Raw genomic sequence first — 27,457 nt, 5'->3', positions numbered from 1 at the left:
ATAAAGAGGCATATTTGCCCATGATGCCATAAATCTATTTTTCTCTCTTTATTAGAGTGGTAAGAAAATGTTTTGGTATCTGACAAATTGTCTGTAACCCTACTGCAGTTATGTCCACAACCACTTTCCTGCCATCTGAAATAAGGCGGTTCCAACCCTGAGTGCTGCGCATGAGCATACTGACGGGCTGGCCCACCGGGGCAGAACGTTAACCATTACCTCTCCGAGACAGATGCCGGCTAGTGATCATAGCTCTGCATGTCAAGAAATAAGCGCCTGGATTTCTCCTTTAAAGGTGGGTAGTATGGACTGTCACTTACCAGTTTCGCCATCACAGCCAGGAGTTCCAAGGTCCCCAACATCACCTATTTTGCACAAAAAAAAAAGAATCAAAAGTACAGATTGCATTACAAAAGAAAGGCAGCAAAATGAGATCACGAAGGAGGAGTCTAGGATGGCGGGACACGGAGGAGGAGTCTTGGATGGCGGGACACGGAGGAGGCGTCTGGGATGGCGGGACACGGAGGCGTCTGGGATGGCGGGACACGGAGGCGTCTGGGATGGCGGGACACGGAGGCGTCTGGGATGGCGGGACACGGAGGCGTCTGGGATGGCGGGACACGGAGGCGTCTGGGATGGCGGGACACGGAGGCGTCTGGGATGGCGGGACACGGAGGCGTCTGGGATGGCGGGACACGGAGGCGTCTGGGATGGCGGGACACGGAGGCGTCTGGGATGGCGGGACACGGAGGCGTCTGGGATGGCGGGACAGGGAGGCGTCTGGGATGGCAAGACACGGAGGCGTCTGGGATGGCGGGACACGTAGGAGTCTGGGATGAAGGGACACGGAGGTGTCTGGGATGGCGGGACACGTAGGAGTCTGGGATGGCGGGACACGGAGGTGTCTGGGATGGCGGGACACGGAGGTGTCTGGGATGGCGGGACACGGAGGTGTCTGGGATGGCGGGACACGGAGGTGTCTGGGATGACGGGACACGGAGGTGTCTGGGATGACGGGACACGGAGGTGTCTGGGATGAAGGGACACGGAGGTGTCTGGGATGAAGGGACACGGAGGAGTCTGGGATGGCGGGACACGGAGCAGTCTGGGATGGCGGGACACGGAGCAGTCTGGGATGGCGGGACACGGAGGTGTCTGGGATGGCGGGACACGGAGGAGTCTGGGATGGCGGGACACGGAGGTGTCTGGGATGGCGGGACACGGAGGAGTCTGGGATGGCGGGACACGGAGGTGCCCGGGATGGCGGGACACGGAGGCGCCCTGGATGGCGGGACACGGAGGAGTCTGGGATGGCGGGACACGGAGCAGTCTGGGATGGCGGGACACGGAGCAGTCTGGGATGGCGGGACACGGAGCAGTCTGGGATGGCGGGACACGGAGCAGTCTGGGATGGCGGGACACGGAGGTGTCTGGGATGGCAGTGTATCATATGGGCGTTGCATCACGTGGGCGTTGCATCACATGGGCGTTGCCTCACATTGGTGTTGTACCATGTGGGCAGTGTATCACATGGGCGTTGTATCATATGGGCGTTGTATCATATTGGTGTTGTACCATGTGGGCGTTGTATCATATGGGCAGTGTATCACATGGGCGTTGCATTATGTGGGCGTTGCATCATGTGGGCCTTGCATCATGTGGGCCTTGCATCATGTGGGCCTTGCATCATGTGGGCCTTGCATCATGTGGGCAGTGTATCACATGGGCGTTGCATTATGTGGGCGTTGCATTATGTGGGCCTTGCATCATCATGTGGGCCTTGCATCATGTGGGCAGTGCATCATGTGGGCAGTGCATCATGTGGGCAGTGCATCATGTGGGCAGTGCATCATGTGGGCCTTGCATCATGTGGGCCTTGCATCATGTGGGCAGTGTATCACATGGGCGTTGCATTATATGGGCGTTGGATCATATGGGCGTTGGATCATATGGGCGTTGGATCATATGGGCGTTGGATCATATGGGCGTTGGATCATATGGGCGTTGGATCATATGGGCGTTGGATCATATGGGCGTTGGATCATATGGGCGTTGGATCATATGGGTGTTGCATCATATGGGTGTTGTACCATGTGGGCGTTGCATCATGTGGTTTTGTACCTTTTACCCCGGGGAAACCACCACCTCCCGGTAGCCCCGGCGGCCCTTGGACACCAGGACATCCCTTCAGAAGGTCCACACTATTTTTCCATCTATCTGCAATAACGTTTACATCTGTCCAAGAGAAAGAACATAGAAGAACATACATTTCATTACACTGATATCTGAAGCAGTGATGACAACATGACAGTCTGTGCGGGCGCTATAACATACAAGAGGGCCGCACATTATCACCCTTAATCTCAGCAATCATTTTAAATAATCCATTCAATAAATAAAGGCCCCACATGCCCCTACGCTCACCCTAAACACCCCTCACTGCACTCTCCCTCGCACATTCTCTGTAACAGCCCTCAGGGGCACCACTTACTCACATGTACTAAAGCTGGGTGTGGCCGGGCGAGACATGAACCTATGACGTAGCTGGGGGCCACATGTGGCATAGTATGGAAGTACATTCTCTATGGCGCTTTGCTTTCTCCTCTTATGGGGTTAGTCACCAGAAATATCTGACTGAGCTACGGACGCACAATTGTACAGTGCCGCTGAGCATGCTGGCGCTATAGAAATACACATTACTTTACTACATATCTACCATTGGGCTACCTGGGGATAACTCATACATTTCCTGGGAAATAAATGGAAGCACATCCCTGTTTTCCAGGGATAATTGGGAATAAAAACTGGAAGTCTAATTGGGAAAATGATTATTGTTATCAGGACACAGCTTACACTGAATGCAGAAGCTGTAGGTGTGTGTGTGTGTGTGTGTGTGTGTGTGTGTGTGTGTGTGTGTGTGTGTGTGTGTGTGTGTGTGTGGCTAGCTAGCAGTGGGGGCAGTAGCACGAGTGGATAGTAGCGTGGGTGACTAGTAGTGTGCGGGTGGATAGTATTGTGCGGGTTACTAGTAGTGTGGATGGATAGTAGCGTGGGTGGCTAGTAGTGCCGTTGGCTTGTAATGTGTGGTTGACTAGTAGTGTGCACGTGGCTAGTAGTGTGCGGGTGGCTAGTAGTGTGCGGGTGGCTAGTAGTGTGCGGGTGGCTAATAGTGTGTGGGGGACTAGTAATGTGTGGGGGACTAGTAATGTGTGGGGGACTAGTAGTGTGTGGGGGACTAGTAGTGTGTGGGTGGCTAGTAGTGTGCACGTGGCTAGTAATGTACACGGGACTAGTAGTGTGTGGGTGGCTAGTAGTGTGCACGTGGCTAGTAATGTGCACGTGGCTAGTAGTGTGCGGGTGGATAGTAGTGTGTGGGGGACTAGTAGTGTGTGGGTGGCTAGTAATGTGCATGTGGCTAGTAATGTGCGGGTGGCTAGTAGTGTGCGGGTGGCTAGTAGTGTGCGGGTGGCTAGTAGTGTGTGGGTGGCTAGTAGTGTGCACGTGGCTAGTAATGTGTGCACGTGGCTAGTAATGTGCGGGTGACTAGTAATGTGCGGGTGACTAGTAGTGTGCGGGTTACTAGTAGTGTGCGGGTTACTAGTAGTGTGGATGGATAGTAGCGTGGGTGGCTAGTAGCGCGGTTGGCTTGTAATGTGTGGTTGACTAGTAGTGTGCACGTGGCTAGTAGTGTGCGGGTGGCTAGTAGTGTGCGGGTGGCTAGTAGTGTGCGGGTGGCTAGTAATGTGTGGGGGACTAGTAGTGTGTGGGTGGCTAGTAGTGTGCACGTGGCTAGTAATGTGCACGTGGCTAGTAGTGTGCGGGTGGATAGTTGTGTGTGGGGGACTAGTAGTGTGTGGGGGACTAGTAATGTGCACGTGGCTAGTAATGTGCGGGTGGCTAGTAATATGCGGGTGGCTAGTAGTGTGCGGGTGGCTAGTAATGTGTGGGGGACTAGTAGTGTGTGGGTGGCTAGTAGTGTGCGGGTGGCTAGTAATGTGTGGGGGACTAGTAGTGTGCACGTGGCTAGTAGTGTGCGGGTGGCTAGTAGTGTGCGGGTGGCTAGTAGTGTGCGGGTGGCTAGTAGTGTGCGGGTGGCTAGTAGTGTGCGGGTGGCTAGTAGTGTGCGGGTGGCTAGTAGTGTGCGGGTGGCTAGTAGTGTGCGGGTGGCTAGTAGTGTGCGGGTGGTTAGTAGTGTGTGGATGGCTAGCAGTGTGGGTGGATAGTATTGTGTGTGAATAGTAGCATGGCTGACTAGCAGTGTGTGGGATAATAGTAGCGTGGGTGGCTAGCATAGGCAAATGCAAGGGGGGTTTCTGGTTGCCCGGACCCCCCCCCCCCCCTCTGCTTGGCCAGATGCTCATATTAGTACCACAATAGCAATGATATATAATACTATTACTAGAGCTGCCGCCACATCATGCAGTGTAAGGGACAGAGCAGCTTCTTCTACCAAGTGTGTGTGTGTGTGTGTGTGTGTGTGTGTGTGTGTGTGTGTGTGTGTGTGTGTGTGTGTGTGTGTGTGTGTGTGTATCTGAGCCCTCAATCAGTGCACTGGACCAGAGAGCAGCTACCAGGAAGGGAAACAGGAGCCTTGCCATGAGGTGGGAGAATGTGTGCTTAGACAGTGCAGTTCTGTCTCCTTCTGGTTCTATAAAATTTCTGTTTTTATTTATTATGGGATGTTTAACCTTTTCCTGACCACTTGTTATTTATATTTCTTTAGTGTGTTTTATACAGCCTATACTACTGACCATCTATAGTGTTACTTATTAATACTGTATTCCAAACACTACCCGATGTATAAAAAGACCAATGTGTACATAAATGTCCAGGGTTTGTACTAGGTACTTCTGCCACTGTCAGACTCCCGCACTTGCTCCAATGTTCCGCGGAGTGAGAGATTGTGGATGATATTTGGACCCCCCTTCCCCCTCTAGATATCCTGCGTTTGCCCCTGGCTAGTAGTGTGTGGCTAGTAGTGTGTGGCTAGTAGGATGGGTGGCTAGTAGCATCGATGACTAGCAGCGTGGGTGGCTAGTAGTGTGTGTGTGGCTAGTAGAATGGGTGGCTAGTAGTGTGTGGAGGGATAGTAGCGTGGGTGGCTAGTAGTGTGTGGGTGGCTAGTAGTGTGTGGGTGGCTAGTAGTGTGTGGAGGGCTAGTAGCGTGGGTGGCTAGTAGTGTGTGGAGGGATAGTAGCGTGGGTGGCTAGTAGTGTGAGGGTGGCTAGTAGTGTGTGGAGGGCTAGTAGCGTGGGTGGCTAGTAGTGTGTGGAGGGATAGTAGCGTGGGTGGCTAGTAGTGTGTGGGTGGCTAGTAGTGTGTGGAGAGCTAGTAGCGTGGGTGGCTAGTAGTGTGTGGAGGGCTAGTAGCGTGAATTGCTAGTAGTGTGAGGGTGGCTAGTAGTGTGGGGGTGACTAGTAGTGTGGGGGTGACTAGTAGTGTGGATGACTAGTAGTGTGGATGACTAGTAGTGTGGATGACTAGTAGTGTGGATGACTAGTATTGTGTGGCCAGTAGAATGGGTGGCTAGTAGTGTGTGGGTGTCTAGTAACGTGGGTGGCTAGTAGTGTGTGGGTGGCTAGTAGTGTGGGGGTGACTAGTAGTGTGGATGACTAGTAGTGTGGGTGGCTAGTAGTGTGGGTGGCTAGTAGTGTGGATGACTAGTAGTGTGGATGACTAGTATTGTGTGGCCAGTAGAATGGGTGGCTAGTAGTGTGTGGGTGTCTAGTAACGTGGGTGGCTAGTAGTGTGTGGGTGGCTAGTAGTGTGTGGGTGGCTAGTAGCGTGGGTGGCTAGTAGTGTGAGGGTGGCTAGTAGTGTGGGGGTGACTAGTAGTGTGGGGGTGACTAGTAGTGTGGGTGACTAGTAGTGTGGGTGACTAGTAGTGTGTGGCCAGTAGAATGGGTGGCTAGTAGTGTGTGGGTGGCTAGTAACGTGGGTGGCTAGTAGTGTGTGGGTGGCTAGTAGTGTGTGGAGGGCTAGTAGCGTGGGTGGCTAGTAGTGTGAGGGTGGCTAGTAGTGTGTGGGTGGCTAGTAGTGTGAGGGTGGCTAGTAGTGTGAGGGTGGCTAGTAGTGTGTGGAGGGCTAGTAGCGTGGGTGGCTAGTAGTGTGTGGAGGGATAGTAGCGTGGGTGGCTAGTAGTGTGAGGGTGGCTAGTAGTGTGTGGAGGGCTAGTAGCGTGGGTGGCTAGTAGTGTGTGGAGGGATAGTAGCGTGGGTGGCTAGTAGTGTGTGGGTGGCTAGTAGTGTGTGGAGAGCTAGTAGCGTGGGTTGCTAGTAGTGTGTGGAGGGCTAGTAGCGTGGGGGTGACTAGTAGTGTGGATGACTAGTAGTGTGGATGACTAGTAGTGTGGGTGACTAGTATTGTGTGGCCAGTAGAATGGGTGGCTAGTAGTGTGTGGGTGTCTAGTAACGTGGGTGGCTAGTAGTGTGTGGGTGGCTAGTAGTGTGTGGGTGGCTAGTAGTGTGAGGGTGGCTAGTAGTGTGGATGACTAGTAGTGTGGATGACTAGTAGTGTGGGTGACTAGTATTGTGTGGCCAGTAGAATGGGTGGCTAGTAGTGTGAGGGTGGCTAGTAGTGTGTGGGTGTCTAGTAACGTGGGTGGCTAGTAGTGTGTGGGTGGCTAGTAGTGTGTGGGTGGCTAGTAGTGTGAGGGTGGCTAGTAGTGTGGATGACTAGTAGTGTGGATGACTAGTAGTGTGGGTGACTAGTATTGTGTGGCCAGTAGAATGGGTGGCTAGTAGTGTGAGGGTGGCTAGTAGTGTGTGGGTGTCTAGTAACGTGGGTGGCTAGTAGTGTGTGGGTGGCTAGTAGTGTGTGGGTGGCTAGTAGTGTGAGGGTGGCTAGTAGTGTGGATGACTAGTGGTGCGGGTGACTAGTATTGTGTGGCCAGTAGAATGGGTGGCTAGTAGTGTGTGGGTGTCAGGTATCGTGGGTGGCTAGTAGTGTGTGGGTGGCTAGTAGCGTTGGTGGCTAGTAGTGTGTGGGCAGGGTCGGCTCCAGGCATGTTCGACTAAAGCGGCCGTGCGGGGCGCCACCCTTAATGGACGCCACCATATTCTTACCTGGAGCCGGCACTGTGCACTGCAGCTCTACTCGGCCTTTAACTGTGTGTGCGCGCCAGCATCTGACGTCAGACGCCGGCGCCGCGCACATGGAGCACTCAACCATTTGGGAAAAGTCCTCCAGTCCCGCTCCCTCAGACAGCAGCACTCCCCCTCCCAGCGCCGCCGCAGGTATTGTGGGGGGCATTTATGGATCATCGGGCACTGTGTGGGGGCATATCTGTCACTGTGGGGTCATCTGCACTGTGGGGGCATTTATGTGTCTGTCACTGTGGGGTCATATCTGCTCTGTGGGGTAATTTATGTATCTGGCACTGTGGGGTCATTTATGTATCTGGCACTGTGGGGTCATTTATGTATCTGGCACTGTGGGGGCATTTATGTATCTGGCACTGTGAGGGCATTTATGTGTCTGGCACTGTGGGGGCATTTATGTATCTGGCACTGTGGGGGCATTTATGTATCTGGCACTGTGGGGGCATTTATGTATCTGGCACTGTGGGGTCATTTATGTATCTGGCACTGTGGGGTCATTTATGTATCTGGCACTGTGGGGGCATTTATGTATCTGGCACTGTGAGGGCATTTATGTGTCTGGCACTGTGGGGGCATTTATGTATCTGGCACTGTGGGGGCATTTATGTATCTGGCACTGTGGGGGCATTTATGTATCTGGCACTGTGGGGTCATTTATGTATCTGGCACTGTGGGGTCATTTATGTATCTGGCACTGTGGGGTCATTTATGTATCTGGCACTGTGGGGTCATTTATGTATCTGGCACTGTGGGGGCATTTATGTATCTGGCACTGTGGGGTCATTTATGTATCTGGCACTGTGGGGGCATTTATGTGTCTGGCACTGTGGGGGCATTTATGTATCTGGCACTGTGGGGGCATTTATGTATCTGGCACTGTGGGAGCATATCTGGCACTGGGGGGGGCATTTATGTATCTGGCACTGTGGGGGCATTTATTTATATGGCACTGCTGGGGGGGGGCATGCCACGTGTTGCTGGCACTGCTGGGGGGGCATGTCACGTGTTGCTGGCACTGCTGGGGGGGCATGTCACGTGTTGCTGGCACTGCTGGGGGGGCATGTCACGCATTGCTGGCACTGCTGGGGAGCATGTCACGTGTAGCTGGCACTGCTGGGGAGCATGTCACGTGTAGCTGGCACTGCTGGGGAGCATGTCACGTGTAGCTGGCACTGCTGGGGGACATGTCACGTGTAGCTGGCACTGCTGGGGAGCATGTCACGTGTAGCTGGCACTGCTGGGGAGCATGTCACGTGTAGCTGGCACTGCTGGGGGGCATGTCACATGTAGCTGGCACTGCTGGGGGGCATATCATGTAGTGTTGTCGCTCAGTGCTCTGTCTAGTGCAATGTGTCTCAGTGCTCTCTACCTGGCGCAATGTGTCTCAGTGCTTTACCTGGCGCAGTGTGTCTCAGTGCTCTCTACCTGGCGCAGTGTGTCTCAGTGCTTTACCTGGCGCAATGTGTCTCAGTGCTTTACCTGGCGCAATGCGTCTCAGTGCTCTCTACCTGGCGCAATGTGTCTCAGTGCTTTACCTGGCGCAATGTGTCTCAGTGCTTTACCTGGTGCAATGTGTCTCAGTGCTTTACCTGGTGCAATGTGTCTCAGAGCTTTACCTGGTGCAATGTGTCTCAGTGCTCTCTACCTGGCGCAATGTGTCTCAGTGCTCTCTTCCTGGCGCAATGTGTCTCATTGCTTTACCTGGTGCAATGTGTCTCAGTGCTCTCTACCTGGCGCAATGTGTCTCAGTGCTCTCTACCTGGCGCAATGTGTCTCAGTGCTCTACCTGGCGCAATGAGTCTCAGTGCTCTCTTCCTGGCGCAATGAGTCTCAGTGCTCTCTACCTGGCGCAATGTGTCTCAGTGCTTTACCTGGTGCAATGTGTCTCAGTGCTCTACCTGGCGCAATGTGTCTCAGTGCTCTACCTGGCGCAATGTGTCTCAGTGCTCTACCTGGTGCAATTTGTCTCAGTGCTCTACCTGGTGCAATGTGTCTCAGTGCTCTACCTGGCGCAATGTGTCTCAGTGCTCTACCTGGCGCAATGCGTCTCAGTGCTTTACCTGGCGCAATGCGTCTCAGTGCTCTACCTGGCGCAATGTGTCTCAGTGCTCTACCTGGCGCAATGTGTCTCAGTGCTCTACCTGGTGGAATGTTTCTCAGTGCTCTACCTGGCGCAATGTGTCTCAGTGCTCTACCTGGCGCAATGTGTCTCAGTGCTCTACCTGGCGCAATGTGTCTCAGTGCTCTACCTGGCGCAATGAGTCTCAGTGCTCTACCTGGCGCAATGCGTCTCAGTGCTCTACCTGGCGCAGTGCGTCTCAGTGCTCTTCCTGGCGCAATGCATCTCAGTGCTCTTCCTGGCGCAATGCATCTCAGTGCTCTACCTGGTGCAATTTGTCTCAGTGCTCTACCTGGCGCAATGTGTCTCAGTGCTTTACCTGGCGCAATGTGTCTCAGTGCTTTACCTGGTGCAATGTGTCTCAGTGCTTTACCTGGTGCAATGTGTCTCAGAGCTTTACCTGGTGCAATGTGTCTCAGTGCTCTCTACCTGGTGCAATGTGTCTCAGTGCTCTCTACCTGGCGCAATGTGTCTCAGTGCTCTCTTCCTGGCGCAATGTGTCTCATTGCTTTACCTGGTGCAATGTGTCTCAGTGCTCTCTACCTGGCGCAATGTGTCTCAGTGCTCTCTACCTGGCGCAATGTGTCTCAGTGCTCTACCTGGCGCAATGAGTCTCAGTGCTCTCTTCCTGGCGCAATGAGTCTCAGTGCTTTACCTGGTGCAATGTGTCTCAGTGCTCTACCTGGCGCAATGTGTCTCAGTGCTCTACCTGGCGCAATGTGTCTCAGTGCTCTACCTGGCGCAATGTGTCTCAGTGCTCTTCCTGGCGCAATGCGTCTCAGTGCTCTACCTGGCGCAATGCGTCTCAGTGCTTTACCTGGTGCAATGCGTCTCAGTGCTCTACCTGGCGCAATGTGTCTCAGTGCTCTACCTGGCGCAATGTGTCTCAGTGCTCTACCTGGTGCAATTTGTCTCAGTGCTCTACCTGGTGCAATGTGTCTCAGTGCTCTACCTGGCGCAATGTGTCTCAGTGCTCTACCTGGCGCAATGCGTCTCAGTGCTTTACCTGGTGCAATGCGTCTCAGTGCTCTACCTGGCGCAATGTGTCTCAGTGCTCTACCTGGCGCAATGTGTCTCAGTGCTCTACCTGGTGGAATGTTTCTCAGTGCTCTACCTGGCGCAATGTGTCTCAGTGCTCTACCTGGCGCAATGTGTCTCAGTGCTCTACCTGGCGCAATGTGTCTCAGTGCTCTACCTGGCGCAATGAGTCTCAGTGCTCTACCTGGCGCAATGCGTCTCAGTGTTCTACCTGGCGCAGTGCGTCTCAGTGCTCTTCCTGGCGCAATGCATCTCAGTGCTCTTCCTGGCGCAATGCATCTCAGTGCTCTACCTGGTGCAATTTGTCTCAGTGCTCTACCTGGTGCAATGTGTCTCAGTGCTCTACCTGGTGCAAAGTGTCTAACGTGCTCTGTTTGCCGCAAAGTGTTTCAGTGCGCATATTATATCTATCTGGCACTGCACATTATGTGTATCTCACACTATACTGGATACATTATGTGTATCTGGCATTATAATGTAGACATTGTGTGTATCTGGCACTATACTGGAGACATTATGTGTATCTGGCACTATACTGGAGACATTATGTGTATCTGGCACTATACTGGAGACATTATGTGTATCTGGCACTATACTGGAGACATTATGTGTATCTGACACTATACTGGAGACATTGTGTGTAAGGAGCACTACTGTGGCTGTTATGTGTAAGGCTGCTAATTGTGTGCGTAGAGGGGGGTTTGAAAATATATTTATAGTCTGATAATATGAAGTTACGAGGCCACGCCCACTTTTCCAGAGGCCACACCCACTTCTCCTGGAGCGCGCCTTCGGTACGCGCATGGGGGGGGCTTTTATATTTTCTTGCTCAGGGTGCTAGTAGGCCTGGAGCCGGTCTTGTGTGTGTGTGTCTAGTAATGTGGATGACTAGTAACGTTGGTGACTAGTAGTGTGTGGGTGAGAAAGTAGTGTATGGGTGGCTAGTAGTGTGTGGGTGACAAGTAGTGTGTGGGTGGCTAGTACTGTGGGCGGCAAGTAGTGTATGGATGACTAGTAGTGCGGGTGGATAGTATTGTGTGGCTAATAGCGTTGGTGGTTAATAGTGTGGGTGTCTAGTAGTGTGTAGGTGGCTAGTAGTGTGAGTGGCTAGTAGCATGTGGGTAGCTAGTAGCGTGTGGGTGGCTAGTAGCGTGTGGGTGGCTAGTAGCGTGTGTGTGGATAGTGGTGTGGGTGGCTAGTAGCATGTGGGTGGCTAGTAGCATGGGTGGCTAGTAGCGTGTGGGTGGCTAGTCGAGTTGGTGACAAGTAGTGTGTGGGTGGCTAGTATAGTGGGCGGCAAGTAGTGTATGGATGACTAGTAGTGCGGGTGGCTAGTATTGTGTGGCTAGTATAATGGGTGGCTAGTAGCGTGCAGGTGGCTAATAGTGTGGGTGTCTAGTAGCGTGGGTGGCTAGTAGTGTGTGGGTGACTAGTAACGTGGGTGGCTAGTAGTGTGTGGGTGTCTAGTAGAGTGGGTGGCTAGTAGTGTGTGGGTGTCTAGTAGAGTGGGTGGCTAGTAGTGTGTGGGTGTCTAGTAGCATGTGGATGACTAGTAGTGTGTGGGTGGCTAGTAGCATTGGTGACTAGTAGCGTGGTGGCTAGTAGTGTGGTTTATTAGTAGTGTGTGGGTGACTAGTAGCGTGGGTGACTAGTAGTGTGTGGGTGACTAGTAGCATGGGTGGCTAGTAGTGTTAGGGTGGCTAGTAGTGTGGTTTATTAGTAGTGTGTGGGTGTCTAGTAGTGTAGGTGGCTGGTAGCGTGGGTGGCTATTAGTGTGTAGGTGGCTAGTAGAGTAGGTGACTAGTAGTGTGTAGGTGGCTAGTAGAGTAGGTGACTAGTAGTGTGGATGACTAGTAGTGTGGGTGACTAGTAGCGTGGGTGACTAGTAGTGTGTGGGTGACTAGTAGCATGGGTGGCTAGTAGTGTTAGGGTGGCTAGTAGTGTGGTTTATTAGTAGTGTGTGGGTGTCTAGTAGTGTAGGTGGCTGGTAGCGTGGGTGGCTATTAGTGTGTGTGGCTAGTAGCATTGGTGGCTAGTAGTGTGCAGGTGGCTAGTAGAGTAGGTGACTAGTAGTGTGGGTGACTAGTAGTGTGGGTGACTAGTAGTGTGTGGGTGGCTAGTAGCATGGGTGACTCGTAGTGTGTTGGTGACTAGTAGTGTGGGTGGCTAGTAGTGTGATTGACTAGTAGTGTGGGTGGCTAGTAGTGTGTGGGTGGCTAGTAGCGTGTGGGTGGCTAGTAGCGTGTGGGTGGCTAGTAGCGTGTGGGTGGCTAGTAGTGTGGGTGGCTAGTAGCGTGTGGGTGGCTAGTAGTGTTGGTGACTGGTAGTGTGTGGGTGGCTAGTAGTGTGGGTGGCTAGTAGTGTATGGGTGGCTAGTAGTGTATGGGTGGCTAGTAGTGTATGGGTGTCTATACACTATTCTTAGTAAATTTAAGTGTTGGAACTCTCATGTATCCCAGTGATACTCAGCGCGTTAGTAAATTGACCCCCCCCAGAGTTTATAACAGCATGGTGGCACAGTGGCTGTCTGTCAGCCTCACAGCAATGAGGTCTTTGGTTTGATTGTTACAAAGGACATATATGTGTGGAGTTTGTATGTTCTCACCGTGTTTGAGTTTCTCGGGTGCTCCGGTTTCCTCACACTAGAGGCGCGCCCCCCCCTGGGCACTCACCGGCTGCTTGTTGTTATGTGAGGGGAAGAGAGCGCAGCGCCTCTCCTTCCCCTCACCGCTCCAGGTCTCCGGTAGCTGTCTGGCGCCGGTTCGCTAGCCAATCAGAGCTCGCGGACCGGCAGCCAATCAGGAGCCGGTCCGCAAGCTCTGATTGGCTAACGCCGGAGACCGGACAACGCAGCGCTGCTAGTGCTGGCAGCGGCGGTGAGGGGAGGGAGAGACGCTGCGCTCTCCTCCCCTCACATTTCGGGTTGACGGGGGCGAGTGGGGCATGATGCCCTGGCCGCCGGCGGTGCCCCCCTCTCCTGGGCCTGCCAAGGTGCCCAGGGCACGTGCCCCACTCGCCCTACCCTAGATACGCCCCTGCATCACACACTTCAAAAACATTCTGGTAGGGTAAGTGGCTACAGAGAAATAATGACCCCATAGTGCCAATGACTGAGTACTCTGTACAGCGCTGCAGACTATGCGTGCGCTATATAAATAACAGGCAATAGATCTAGTGAAACCTGACACACTGCTGTCTGCAGAAGCTGCATTTATCATCTCTCTTACAGCCAACATTACAATGAAATCTATAATTTCTGATGATTTGTGTAAGATGTGCCGTTACCTAACGAGTGAGCGGAGCACGTGTCCTCAGTCCGGCACACCGCCGTCGCTATCAGGGCGCACAGTACAACCAGGATAGGTCCTCTCATGTCTGCCTGCATTCCGGGGGCTCAGCCTCTGTTCTGCGGATCCGCTCTCACCTCTCTCCCAGCTGTAGTGGCATGGGGCGTGACCTGAGGTCGCTGACCCGCTGTGACGGGAACTTACCTGAGTACATAGAAGAGAAGCTGTGTTGTAATTAACAAACAAGCAAACAGGTCTACAAAGACACACAAATGTACAAAGACTTCTAACAAGGGGGACGGGGCGTCATGCAGAATATTATGTGGAGCGGAGAGGGAGGGAGAAAATATAGTACAGGTTGAGTCTCCCTTATCCAAAGTGCTTGGGACCAGAGGAATTTTGGATATGGGATTTTTCCGTATTTTGGAATAATTGCATACCACAATGAGATATCATGGTGATGGGACCTAAATCTAAGCACAGAATGCATTTATGTTACATATACACCTTATACACATCATATACACCTTATACACATCATATACACCTAATACACATCATATACACCTTATACACATCATATACACCTAATACACATCATATACACCTTATACACATCATATACACCTTATACACATCATATACACCTTATACACATCATATACACCTAATACACATCATATACACCTTATACACATCATATACACCTTATACACACACCTTGAAGGTCATTTTAGCCAATTTTTTTTATAACTTTGTGCATTACACAAAGTGTGTCTACATTCACACAATTCATTTGTTTCATATACACCTTATATACACAGCCTGAAGATCATTTAATACAATATTGTTAATAACTGTGTATTAAACAAAGTGTGTGTACATTGAGACATCAGAAAACAAAGGTTTCACTATCTCACTCTCACTCAAAAAAGTCTGTATTTCGGAATATTCCGTATTTCGGAATATGTTACTAGTAGTTACTGCGCAGCTTCCTCCTGCCCTGAAATCCTGTTACTAGTAGTTACTGCGCCACTTCCTCCCGCCCTGCTCTGAACTCCTGTTACTAGTAGTTAGTGCGCAGCTTCCTCCTGTCCTGCTCTGAAATCCTGTTACTAGTAGTTACTGCGCAGCTTCCTCCTGTCCTGCTCTTATATCCTGTTACTAGTAGTTACTGCGCAGCTTCCTCCCGCCCTGCTCTGAAATCCTGTTACTAGTAGTTACTGCGCAGCTTCCTCCTGTCCTGCTCTGAAATCATGTTACTAGTAGTTACTGCGCAGCTTCCTCCTGTCCTGCTCTGAAATCCTGTTACTAGTAGTTACTGCACAGCTTCCTCCTGCTCTGAAATCCTGTTACTAGTAGTTACTGCGCAGCTTCCTCCTGTCCTACTCTGAAATCCTGTTACTAGTAGTTACTGCGCAGCTTCCTCCTGTCCTGCTCTGAAATCATGTTACTAGTAGTTACTGCACAGCTTCCTCCTGCTCTGAAATCCTGTTACTAGTAGTTACTGCGCAGCTTCCTCCTGTCCTGCTCTGAAATCATGTTACTAGTAGTTACTGCGCAGCTTCCTCCTGTCCTGCTCTGAAATCATGTTACTAGTAGTTACTGCGCAGCTTCCTCCTGTCCTGCTCTGAAATCCTGTTACTAGTAGTTACTGCACAGCTTCCTCCTGCTCTGAAATCCTGTTACTAGTAGTTACTGCGCAGCTTCCTCCTGTCCTACTCTGAAATCCTGTTACTAGTAGTTACTGCGCAGCTTCCTCCTGCCCTGCTCTGAAATCCTGTTACTAGTGGTTACTGCGCAGCTTCCTCCTGCTCTGAAATCCTGTTACTAGTAGTTATCGAGCAGCTTCCTCCTGCTCTGAAATCCTGTTACTAGTAGTTACTGCGCAGCTTCCTCCTGCTCTGAAATCCTGTTACTAGTGGTTACTGCGCAGCTTCCTCCTGCTCTGAAATCCTGTTACTAGTAGTTACCGAGTAGCTTCCTCCTGCTCTGAAATTCTGTTACTAGTAGTTACTGCGCAGCTATCTCCTGCTCTGAAATCATGTTACTAGTAGTTACAGCGCAACTTCCTCCTGCCCTGCTCTGAAATCCTGTTACTAGTAGTTACTGCGCTGCTTCCTCCTGTCCTGCTCTGAAATCCTGTTACTAGTAGTTACTGCGCAGCTTCCTCCTGTCCTGCTCTGATATCCTGTTACTAGTAGTTACTGCGCAGCTTCCTCCTGCTATGCTCTGAACTCCTGTTACTAGTAGTTACTGCGCAGCTTCCTCCTGTCCTGCTCTGATATCCTGTTACTAGTAGTTACTGCGCAGCTTCCACCTGTCCTGCTCTGATATCCTGTTACTAGTAGTTACTGCGCAGCTTCCTCCTGTCCTGCTCTGAACTCCTGTTACTAGTAGTTACTGCGCAGCTTCCTCCTGCCCTGCTCTGATATCCTGTTACTAGTAGTTACTGCACAGCTTCCTCCTGTCCTGCTCTGATATCCTGTTACTAGTAGTTACTGCGCAGCTTCCTCCTGTCCTGCTCTGAAATCCTGTTACTAGTAGTTACTGCGCAGCTTCCTCCTGTCCTGCTCTGATATCCTGTTACTAGTAGTTACTGCGCAGCTTCCTCCTGTCCTGCTCTGAACTCCTGTTACTAGTAGTTACTGCGCAGCTTCCTCCTGTCCTGCTCTGATATCCTGTTACTAGTAGTTACAGCGCAGCTTCCTCCTGCTCTGCTCTGAAATCCTGTTACTAGTAGTTACTGCGCAGCTTCCTCCTGTCCTGCTCTGATATCCTGTTACTAGTAGTTACTGCGCAGCTTCCTCCTGCCCTGCTCTGATATCCTGTTACTAGTAGTTACAGCGCAGCTTCCTCCTGTCCTGCTCTGAAATCCTGTTACTAGTAGTTACTGAGCAGCTTCCTCCTGTCCTGCTCTGAAATCCTGTTACTAGTAGGTACTGCGCCGCTTCCTCCTGCTCTGAAATCATGTTACTAGTAGTTACTGCGCAGCTTCCTCCTGCTCTGAAATCCTGTTACTAGTAGTTACTGCGCAGCTTCCTCCTGCCCTGCTCTGAAATCCTGTTACTAGTAGTTACTGCGCAGCTTCCTCCTGTCCTGCTCTGATATCCTGTTACTAGTAGTTACAGCACAGCTTCCTCCTGCCCTGCTCTGAAATCCTGTTACTAGTAGGTACTGCGCCGCTTCCTCCTGCTCTGAAATCATGTTACTAGTAGTTACTGCGCAGCTTCCTCCTGCTCTGATATCCTGTTACTAGTAGTTACAGCGCAGCTTCCTCCTGCCCTGCTCTGAAATCCTGTTACTAGTAGTTACAGCGCAGCTTCCTCCTGCTCTGAAATCATGTTACTAGTAGTTACTGCGCAGCTTCCTCCTGCTCTGATATCCTGTTACTAGTAGTTAGTGCGCAGCTTCCTCCTGTCCTGCTCTGATATCCTGTTACTAGTAGTTACTGCGCAGCTTCCTCCTGTCCTGCTCTGAAATCCTGTTACTAGTAGTTACCGAGCAGCTTCCTCCTGCTCTGAAATCCTGTTACTAGTAGTTACTGCGCAGCTTCCTCCTGCTCTGAAATCCTGTTACTAGTAGTTACTGCGCAGCTTCCTCCTGTCCTGCTCTGATATCCTGTTACTAGTAGTTACCGAGCAGCTTCCTCCTGCTCTGAAATCCTGTTACTAGTAGTTACTGCGCAGCTTCCTCCTGCTCTGAAATCCTGTTACTAGTAGTTACTGCGCAGCTTCCTCCTGTCCTGCTCTGATATCCTGTTACTAGTAGTTACTGCGCAGCTTCCTCCTGTCCTGCTCTGATATCCTGTTACTAGTAGTTACTGCGCAGCTTCCTCCTGTCCTGCTCTGATATCCTGTTACTAGTAGTTACTGCGCTGCTTCCTCCTGCCCTGCTCTGAAATCCTGTTACTAGTAGTTACTGCGCAGCTTCCTCCTGTCCTGCTCTGATATCCTGTTACTAGTAGTTACAGCGCAGCTTCTTCCTGCCCTGCTCTGAAATCCTGTTACTAGTAGTTACAGCGCAGCTTCCTCCTGCTCTGAAATCATGTTACTAGTAGTTACTGCGCAGCTTCCTCCTGCTCTGAAATCCTGTTACTAGTAGTTACTGCGCAGCTTCCTCCTGCCCTGCTCTGAAATCCTGTTACTAGTAGTTACTGCGCAGCTTCCTCCTGTCCTGCTCTGATATCCTGTTACTAGTAGTTACAGCGCAGCTTCCTCCTGCCCTGCTCTGAAATCCTGTTACTAGTAGTTACAGCGCAGCTTCCTCCTGCTCTGAAATCATGTTACTAGTAGTTACTGCGCAGCTTCCTCCTGCTCTGATATCCTGTTACTAGTAGTTAGTGCGCAGCTTCCTCCTGCCCTGCTCTGAAATCCTGTTACTAGTAGTTACAGCGCAGCTTCCTCCTGCTCTGCTCTGATATCCTGTAACTAGTAGTTACTGCGCAGCTTCCTCCTGCCCTGCTCTGAAATCCTGTTACTAGTAGTTACTGCGCAGCTTCCTCCTGTCCTGCTCTGATATCCTGTTACTAGTAGTTACAGCACAGCTTCCTCCTGCCCTGCTCTGAAATCCTGTTACTAGTAGGTACTGCGCCGCTTCCTCCTGCTCTGAAATCATGTTACTAGTAGTTACTGCGCAGCTTCCTCCTGCTCTGATATCCTGTTACTAGTAGTTACAGCGCAGCTTCCTCCTGCCCTGCTCTGAAATCCTGTTACTAGTAGTTACAGCGCAGCTTCCTCCTGCTCTGAAATCATGTTACTAGTAGTTACTGCGCAGCTTCCTCCTGCTCTGATATCCTGTTACTAGTAGTTAGTGCGCAGCTTCCTCCTGTCCTGCTCTGATATCCTGTTACTAGTAGTTACTGCGCAGCTTCCTCCTGTCCTGCTCTGAAATCCTGTTACTAGTAGTTACCGAGCAGCTTCCTCCTGCTCTGAAATCCTGTTACTAGTAGTTACTGCGCAGCTTCCTCCTGCTCTGAAATCCTGTTACTAGTAGTTACTGCGCAGCTTCCTCCTGTCCTGCTCTGATATCCTGTTACTAGTAGTTACCGAGCAGCTTCCTCCTGCTCTGAAATCCTGTTACTAGTAGTTACTGCGCAGCTTCCTCCTGCTCTGAAATCCTGTTACTAGTAGTTACTGCGCAGCTTCCTCCTGTCCTGCTCTGATATCCTGTTACTAGTAGTTACTGCGCAGCTTCCTCCTGTCCTGCTCTGATATCCTGTTACTAGTAGTTACTGCGCAGCTTCCTCCTGTCCTGCTCTGATATCCTGTTACTAGTAGTTACTGCGCTGCTTCCTCCTGCCCTGCTCTGAAATCCTGTTACTAGTAGTTACTGCGCAGCTTCCTCCTGTCCTGCTCTGATATCCTGTTACTAGTAGTTACAGCGCAGCTTCCTCCTGCCCTGCTCTGAAATCCTGTTACTAGTAGTTACAGCGCAGCTTCCTCCTGCTCTGAAATCATGTTACTAGTAGTTACTGCGCAGCTTCCTCCTGCTCTGAAATCCTGTTACTAGTAGTTACTGCGCAGCTTCCTCCTGCCCTGCTCTGAAATCCTGTTACTAGTAGTTACTGCGCAGCTTCCTCCTGTCCTGCTCTGATATCCTGTTACTAGTAGTTACAGCGCAGCTTCCTCCTGCCCTGCTCTGAAATCCTGTTACTAGTAGTTACAGCGCAGCTTCCTCCTGCTCTGAAATCATGTTACTAGTAGTTACTGCGCAGCTTCCTCCTGCTCTGATATCCTGTTACTAGTAGTTAGTGCGCAGCTTCCTCCTGCCCTGCTCTGAAATCCTGTTACTAGTAGTTACAGCGCAGCTTCCTCCTGCTCTGCTCTGATATCCTGTAACTAGTAGTTACTGCGCAGCTTCCTCCTGCCCTGCTCTGATATCCTGTTACTAGTAGTTACTGAGCAGCTTCCTCCTGTCCTGCTCTGAAATCCTGTTACTAGTAGGTACTGCGCCGCTTCCTCCTGCTCTGAAATCATGTTACTAGTAGTTACTGCGCAGCTTCCTCCTGCTCTGAAATCCTGTTACTAGTAGTTACTGCGCAGCTTCCTCCTGCCCTGCTCTGAAATCCTGTTACTAGTAGTTACTGCGCAGCTTCCTCCTGTCCTGCTCTGATATCCTGTTACTAGTAGTTACAGCGCAGCTTCCTCCTGCCCTGCTCTGAAATCCTGTTACTAGTAGTTACAGCGCAGCTTCCTCCTGCTCTGAAATCATGTTACTAGTAGTTACTGCGCAGCTTCCTCCTGCTCTGATATCCTGTTACTAGTAGTTAGTGCGCAGCTTCCTCCTGTCCTGCTCTGATATCCTGTTACTAGTAGTTACTGCGCAGCTTCCTCCTGTCCTGCTCTGAAATCCTGTTACTAGTAGTTACCGAGCAGCTTCCTCCTGCTCTGAAATCCTGTTACTAGTAGTTACTGCGCAGCTTCCTCCTGCTCTGAAATCCTGTTACTAGTAGTTACTGCGCAGCTTCCTCCTGCTCTGAAATCCTGTTACTAGTAGTTACTGCGCAGCTTCCTCCTGTCCTGCTCTGAAATCCTGTTACTAGTAGTTACTGCGCAGCTTCCTCCTGCCCTGCTCTGAAATCCTGTTACTAGTGGTTACTGCGCAGCTTCCTCCTGCTCTGAAATCCTGTTACTAGTAGTTATCGAGCAGCTTCCTCCTGCTCTGAAATCCTGTTACTAGTAGTTACTGCGCAGCTTCCTCCTGCTCTGAAATCCTGTTACTAGTGGTTACTGCGCAGCTTCCTCCTGCTCTGAAATCCTGTTACTAGTAGTTACCGAGCAGCTTCCTCCTGCTCTGAAATTCTGTTACTAGTAGTTACTGCGCAGCTATCTCCTGCTCTGAAATCATGTTACTAGTAGTTACAGCGCAACTTCCTCCTGCCCTGCTCTGAAATCCTGTTACTAGTAGTTACTGCGCTGCTTCCTCCTGTCCTGCTCTGAAATCCTGTTACTAGTAGTTACTGCGCAGCTTCCTCCTGTCCTGCTCTGATATCCTGTTACTAGTAGTTACTGCGCAGCTTCCTCCTGCTATGCTCTGAACTCCTGTTACTAGTAGTTACTGCGCAGCTTCCTCCTGTCCTGCTCTGATATCCTGTTACTAGTAGTTACTGCGCAGCTTCCACCTGTCCTGCTCTGATATCCTGTTACTAGTAGTTACTGCGCAGCTTCCTCCTGTCCTGCTCTGAACTCCTGTTACTAGTAGTTACTGCGCAGCTTCCTCCTGCCCTGCTCTGATATCCTGTTACTAGTAGTTACTGCACAGCTTCCTCCTGTCCTGCTCTGATATCCTGTTACTAGTAGTTACTGCGCAGCTTCCTCCTGTCCTGCTCTGAAATCCTGTTACTAGTAGTTACTGCGCAGCTTCCTCCTGTCCTGCTCTGATATCCTGTTACTAGTAGTTACTGCGCAGCTTCCTCCTGTCCTGCTCTGAACTCCTGTTACTAGTAGTTACTGCGCAGCTTCCTCCTGTCCTGCTCTGATATCCTGTTACTAGTAGTTACAGCGCAGCTTCCTCCTGCCCTGCTCTGAAATCCTGTTACTAGTAGTTACTGCGCAGCTTCCTCCTGTCCTGCTCTGATATCCTGTTACTAGTAGTTACTGCGCAGCTTCCTCCTGCCCTGCTCTGATATCCTGTTACTAGTAGTTACAGCGCAGCTTCCTCCTGTCCTGCTCTGAAATCCTGTTACTAGTAGTTACTGAGCAGCTTCCTCCTGTCCTGCTCTGAAATCCTGTTACTAGTAGGTACTGCGCCGCTTCCTCCTGCTCTGAAATCATGTTACTAGTAGTTACTGCGCAGCTTCCTCCTGCTCTGAAATCCTGTTACTAGTAGTTACTGCGCAGCTTCCTCCTGCCCTGCTCTGAAATCCTGTTACTAGTAGTTACTGCGCAGCTTCCTCCTGTCCTGCTCTGATATCCTGTTACTAGTAGTTACAGCACAGCTTCCTCCTGCCCTGCTCTGAAATCCTGTTACTAGTAGGTACTGCGCCGCTTCCTCCTGCTCTGAAATCATGTTACTAGTAGTTACTGCGCAGCTTCCTCCTGCTCTGATATCCTGTTACTAGTAGTTACAGCGCAGCTTCCTCCTGCCCTGCTCTGAAATCCTGTTACTAGTAGTTACAGCGCAGCTTCCTCCTGCTCTGAAATCATGTTACTAGTAGTTACTGCGCAGCTTCCTCCTGCTCTGATATCCTGTTACTAGTAGTTAGTGCGCAGCTTCCTCCTGTCCTGCTCTGATATCCTGTTACTAGTAGTTACTGCGCAGCTTCCTCCTGTCCTGCTCTGAAATCCTGTTACTAGTAGTTACCGAGCAGCTTCCTCCTGCTCTGAAATCCTGTTACTAGTAGTTACTGCGCAGCTTCCTCCTGCTCTGAAATCCTGTTACTAGTAGTTACTGCGCAGCTTCCTCCTGTCCTGCTCTGATATCCTGTTACTAGTAGTTACCGAGCAGCTTCCTCCTGCTCTGAAATCCTGTTACTAGTAGTTACTGCGCAGCTTCCTCCTGCTCTGAAATCCTGTTACTAGTAGTTACTGCGCAGCTTCCTCCTGTCCTGCTCTGATATCCTGTTACTAGTAGTTACTGCGCAGCTTCCTCCTGTCCTGCTCTGATATCCTGTTACTAGTAGTTACTGCGCAGCTTCCTCCTGTCCTGCTCTGATATCCTGTTACTAGTAGTTACTGCGCTGCTTCCTCCTGCCCTGCTCTGAAATCCTGTTACTAGTAGTTACTGCGCAGCTTCCTCCTGTCCTGCTCTGATATCCTGTTACTAGTAGTTACAGCGCAGCTTCCTCCTGCCCTGCTCTGAAATCCTGTTACTAGTAGTTACAGCGCAGCTTCCTCCTGCTCTGAAATCATGTTACTAGTAGTTACTGCGCAGCTTCCTCCTGCTCTGAAATCCTGTTACTAGTAGTTACTGCGCAGCTTCCTCCTGCCCTGCTCTGAAATCCTGTTACTAGTAGTTACTGCGCAGCTTCCTCCTGTCCTGCTCTGATATCCTGTTACTAGTAGTTACAGCGCAGCTTCCTCCTGCCCTGCTCTGAAATCCTGTTACTAGTAGTTACAGCGCAGCTTCCTCCTGCTCTGAAATCATGTTACTAGTAGTTACTGCGCAGCTTCCTCCTGCTCTGATATCCTGTTACTAGTAGTTAGTGCGCAGCTTCCTCCTGCCCTGCTCTGAAATCCTGTTACTAGTAGTTACAGCGCAGCTTCCTCCTGCTCTGCTCTGATATCCTGTAACTAGTAGTTACTGCGCAGCTTCCTCCTGCCCTGCTCTGATATCCTGTTACTAGTAGTTACTGAGCAGCTTCCTCCTGTCCTGCTCTGAAATCCTGTTACTAGTAGGTACTGCGCCGCTTCCTCCTGCTCTGAAATCATGTTACTAGTAGTTACTGCGCAGCTTCCTCCTGCTCTGAAATCCTGTTACTAGTAGTTACTGCGCAGCTTCCTCCTGCCCTGCTCTGAAATCCTGTTACTAGTAGTTACTGCGCAGCTTCCTCCTGTCCTGCTCTGATATCCTGTTACTAGTAGTTACAGCGCAGCTTCCTCCTGCCCTGCTCTGAAATCCTGTTACTAGTAGTTACAGCGCAGCTTCCTCCTGCTCTGAAATCATGTTACTAGTAGTTACTGCGCAGCTTCCTCCTGCTCTGATATCCTGTTACTAGTAGTTAGTGCGCAGCTTCCTCCTGTCCTGCTCTGATATCCTGTTACTAGTAGTTACTGCGCAGCTTCCTCCTGTCCTGCTCTGAAATCCTGTTACTAGTAGTTACCGAGCAGCTTCCTCCTGCTCTGAAATCCTGTTACTAGTAGTTACTGCGCAGCTTCCTCCTGCTCTGAAATCCTGTTACTAGTAGTTACTGCGCAGCTTCCTCCTGCTCTGAAATCCTGTTACTAGTAGTTACTGCGCAGCTTCCTCCTGTCCTGCTCTGATATCCTGTTACTAGTAGTTACTGCGCAGCTTCCTCCTGTCCTGCTCTGATATCCTGTTACTAGTAGTTACTGCGCTGCTTCCTCCTGCCCTGCTCTGAAATCCTGTTACTAGTAGTTACTGCGCAGCTTCCTCCTGTCCTGCTCTGATATCCTGTTACTAGTAGTTACAGCGCAGCTTCCTCCTGCCCTGCTCTGAAATCCTGTTACTAGTAGTTACAGCGCAGCTTCCTCCTGCTCTGAAATCATGTTACTAGTAGTTACTGCGCAGCTTCCTCCTGCTCTGAAATCCTGTTACTAGTAGTTACTGCGCAGCTTCCTCCTGCCCTGCTCTGAAATCCTGTTACTAGTAGTTACTGCGCAGCTTCCTCCTGTCCTGCTCTGATATCCTGTTACTAGTAGTTACAGCGCAGCTTCCTCCTGCCCTGCTCTGAAATCCTGTTACTAGTAGTTACAGCGCAGCTTCCTCCTGCTCTGATATCCTGTTACTAGTAGTTAGTGCGCAGCTTCCTCCTGTCCTGCTCTGAAATCCTGTTACTAGTAGATACCGCGCAGCTTCCTCCTGCTCTGAAATCCTGTTACTAGTAGTTACCGAGCAGCTTCCTCCTGCTCTGAAATCCTGTTACTAGTAGTTACCGAGCAGCTTCCTCCTGCTCTGAAATCCTGTTACTAGTAGTTACCGAGCAGCTTCCTCCTGCTCTGAAATCCTGTTACTAGTAGTTACTGCGCAGCTTCCTCCTGCTCTGAAATCATGTTACTAGTAGTTACAGCGCAGCTTCCTCCTGCCCTGCTCTGAAATCCTGTTACTAGTAGATACTGCGCAGCTTCCTCCTGTCCTGCTCTGATATCCTGTTACTAGTAGTTACTGCGCAGCTTCCTCCTGTCCTGCTCTGAAATCCTTTACTAGTAGTTACTGCGCAGCTTCCTCCTGTCCTGCTCTGATATCCTGTTACTAGTAGTTACTGCACAGCTTCCTCCTGTCCTGCTCTGAAATCCTGTTACTAGTAGTTACTGCGCTGCTTCCTCCTGCCCTGCTCTGAAATCCTGTTACTAGTAGTTACTGCGCAGCTTCCTCCTGTCCTGCTCTGATATCCTGTTACTAGTAGTTACTGCACAGCTTCCTCCTGTCCTGCTCTGAAATCCTGTTACTAGTAGTTACTGCGCAGCTTCCTCCTGTCCTGCTCTGATATCCTGTTACTAGTAGTTACCGAGCAGCTTCCTCCTGCTCTGAAATCCTGTTACTAGTAGTTACTGCGCAGCTTCCTCCTGCTCTGAAATCATGTTACTAGTAGTTACAGCGCAGCTTCCTCCTGCCCTGCTCTGAAATCCTGTTACTAGTAGTTACTGCGCAGCTTCCTCCTGTCCTGCTCTGATATCCTGTAACTAGTAGTTACTGTGCAGCTTCCTGCTGCCCTGCTCTGAAATCTTGTTACTAGTAGTTACTGCGCAGCTTCCTCCTGTCCTGCTCTGAACTCCTGTTACTAGTAGTTACTGAGCAGCTTCCTCCTGTCCTGCTCTGATATCCTGTTACTAGTAGTTACTGCACAGCTTCCTCCTGCCCTGCTCTGAAATCCTGTTACTAGTAGTTACTGCGCAGCTTCCTCCTGCTCTGAAATCCTGTTACTAGTAGTTACTGCGCAGCTTCCTCCTGCCCTGCTCTGAAATCCTGTTACTAGTAGTTACTGCGCAGCTTCCTCCTGTCCTGCTCTGATATCCTGTTACTAGTAGTTACAGCGCAGCTTCCTCCTGCCCTGCTCTGAAATCCTGTTACTAGTAGTTACAGCGCAGCTTCCTCCTGCTCTGCTCTGATATCCTGTAACTAGTAGTTACTGCGCAGCTTCCTCCTGCCCTGCTCTGATATCCTGTTACTAGTAGTTACTGAGCAGCTTCCTCCTGTCCTGCTCTGAAATCCTGTTACTAGTAGGTACTGCGCCGCTTCCTCCTGCTCTGAAATCATGTTACTAGTAGTTACTGCGCAGCTTCCTCCTGCTCTGAAATCCTGTTACTAGTAGTTACTGCGCAGCTTCCTCCTGCCCTGCTCTGAAATCCTGTTACTAGTAGTTACTGCGCAGCTTCCTCCTGTCCTGCTCTGATATCCTGTTACTAGTAGTTACAGCGCAGCTTCCTCCTGCCCTGCTCTGAAATCCTGTTACTAGTAGGTACTGCGCCGCTTCCTCCTGCTCTGAAATCATGTTACTAGTAGTTACTGCGCAGCTTCCTCCTGCTCTGAAATCCTGTTACTAGTAGTTACTGCGCAGCTTCCTCCTGCCCTGCTCTGAAATCCTGTTACTAGTAGTTACTGCGCAGCTTCCTCCTGTCCTGCTCTGATATCCTGTTACTAGTAGTTACAGCGCAGCTTCCTCCTGCCCTGCTCTGAAATCCTGTTACTAGTAGTTACAGCGCAGCTTCCTCCTGCTCTGAAATCATGTTACTAGTAGTTACTGCGCAGCTTCCTCCTGCTCTGATATCCTGTTACTAGTAGTTAGTGCGCAGCTTCCTCCTGCCCTGCTCTGAAATCCTGTTACTAGTAGTTACAGCGCAGCTTCCTCCTGCTCTGCTCTGATATCCTGTAACTAGTAGTTACTGCGCAGCTTCCTCCTGCCCTGCTCTGATATCCTGTTACTAGTAGTTACTGAGCAGCTTCCTCCTGTCCTGCTCTGAAATCCTGTTACTAGTAGGTACTGCGCCGCTTCCTCCTGCTCTGAAATCATGTTACTAGTAGTTACTGCGCAGCTTCCTCCTGCTCTGAAATCCTGTTACTAGTAGTTACTGCGCAGCTTCCTCCTGCCCTGCTCTGAAATCCTGTTACTAGTAGTTACTGCGCAGCTTCCTCCTGTCCTGCTCTGATATCCTGTTACTAGTAGTTACAGCGCAGCTTCCTCCTGCCCTGCTCTGAAATCCTGTTACTAGTAGTTACAGCGCAGCTTCCTCCTGCTCTGAAATCATGTTACTAGTAGTTACTGCGCAGCTTCCTCCTGCTCTGATATCCTGTTACTAGTAGTTAGTGCGCAGCTTCCTCCTGTCCTGCTCTGATATCCTGTTACTAGTAGTTACTGCGCAGCTTCCTCCTGTCCTGCTCTGAAATCCTGTTACTAGTAGTTACCGAGCAGCTTCCTCCTGCTCTGAAATCCTGTTACTAGTAGTTACTGCGCAGCTTCCTCCTGCTCTGAAATCCTGTTACTAGTAGTTACTGCGCAGCTTCCTCCTGCTCTGAAATCCTGTTACTAGTAGTTACTGCGCAGCTTCCTCCTGTCCTGCTCTGATATCCTGTTACTAGTAGTTACTGCGCAGCTTCCTCCTGTCCTGCTCTGATATCCTGTTACTAGTAGTTACTGCGCTGCTTCCTCCTGCCCTGCTCTGAAATCCTGTTACTAGTAGTTACTGCGCAGCTTCCTCCTGTCCTGCTCTGATATCCTGTTACTAGTAGTTACAGCGCAGCTTCCTCCTGCCCTGCTCTGAAATCCTGTTACTAGTAGTTACAGCGCAGCTTCCTCCTGCTCTGAAATCATGTTACTAGTAGTTACTGCGCAGCTTCCTCCTGCTCTGAAATCCTGTTACTAGTAGTTACTGCGCAGCTTCCTCCTGCCCTGCTCTGAAATCCTGTTACTAGTAGTTACTGCGCAGCTTCCTCCTGTCCTGCTCTGATATCCTGTTACTAGTAGTTACAGCGCAGCTTCCTCCTGCCCTGCTCTGAAATCCTGTTACTAGTAGTTACAGCGCAGCTTCCTCCTGCTCTGAAATCATGTTACTAGTAGTTACTGCGCAGCTTCCTCCTGCTCTGATATCCTGTTACTAGTAGTTAGTGCGCAGCTTCCTCCTGTCCTGCTCTGAAATCCTGTTACTAGTAGATACTGCGCAGCTTCCTCCTGCTCTGAAATCCTGTTACTAGTAGTTACCGAGCAGCTTCCTCCTGCTCTGAAATCCTGTTACTAGTAGTTACCGAGCAGCTTCCTCCTGCTCTGAAATCCTGTTACTAGTAGTTACCGAGCAGCT

The 27,457-nt window shown here is 50.6% G+C and overlaps 1 protein-coding gene across 1 annotated transcript in view; it reads right to left on the bottom strand.

The window, feature by feature from the left end:
• The window catches only part of LOC134948059 (ficolin-1-A-like), a 137,908-nt gene that overhangs the window by 52,291 nt on the left and 58,160 nt on the right, over positions 1 to 27,457 (bottom strand). Inside the window, exons 2-4 of the mRNA XM_063935819.1 lie at positions 13,543 to 13,748; positions 2,122 to 2,235; positions 321 to 365 (exon numbers count right to left, since the gene is read on the bottom strand). Coding sequence (XP_063791889.1) covers positions 321 to 365; positions 2,122 to 2,235; positions 13,543 to 13,642 — 259 coding nt within the window. The 5' untranslated portion in view covers positions 13,643 to 13,748. The remainder of the gene's footprint in view (positions 1 to 320; positions 366 to 2,121; positions 2,236 to 13,542; positions 13,749 to 27,457) is intronic.

This window comes from Pseudophryne corroboree, chromosome 8, assembly GCF_028390025.1.
Source record: "Pseudophryne corroboree isolate aPseCor3 chromosome 8, aPseCor3.hap2, whole genome shotgun sequence".
Taxonomy (NCBI): Eukaryota; Metazoa; Chordata; class Amphibia; order Anura; family Myobatrachidae; genus Pseudophryne; species Pseudophryne corroboree.
Note: the sequence above shows the minus strand (reverse complement) of the source record. Positions and strands in the feature narration are given on the sequence as shown.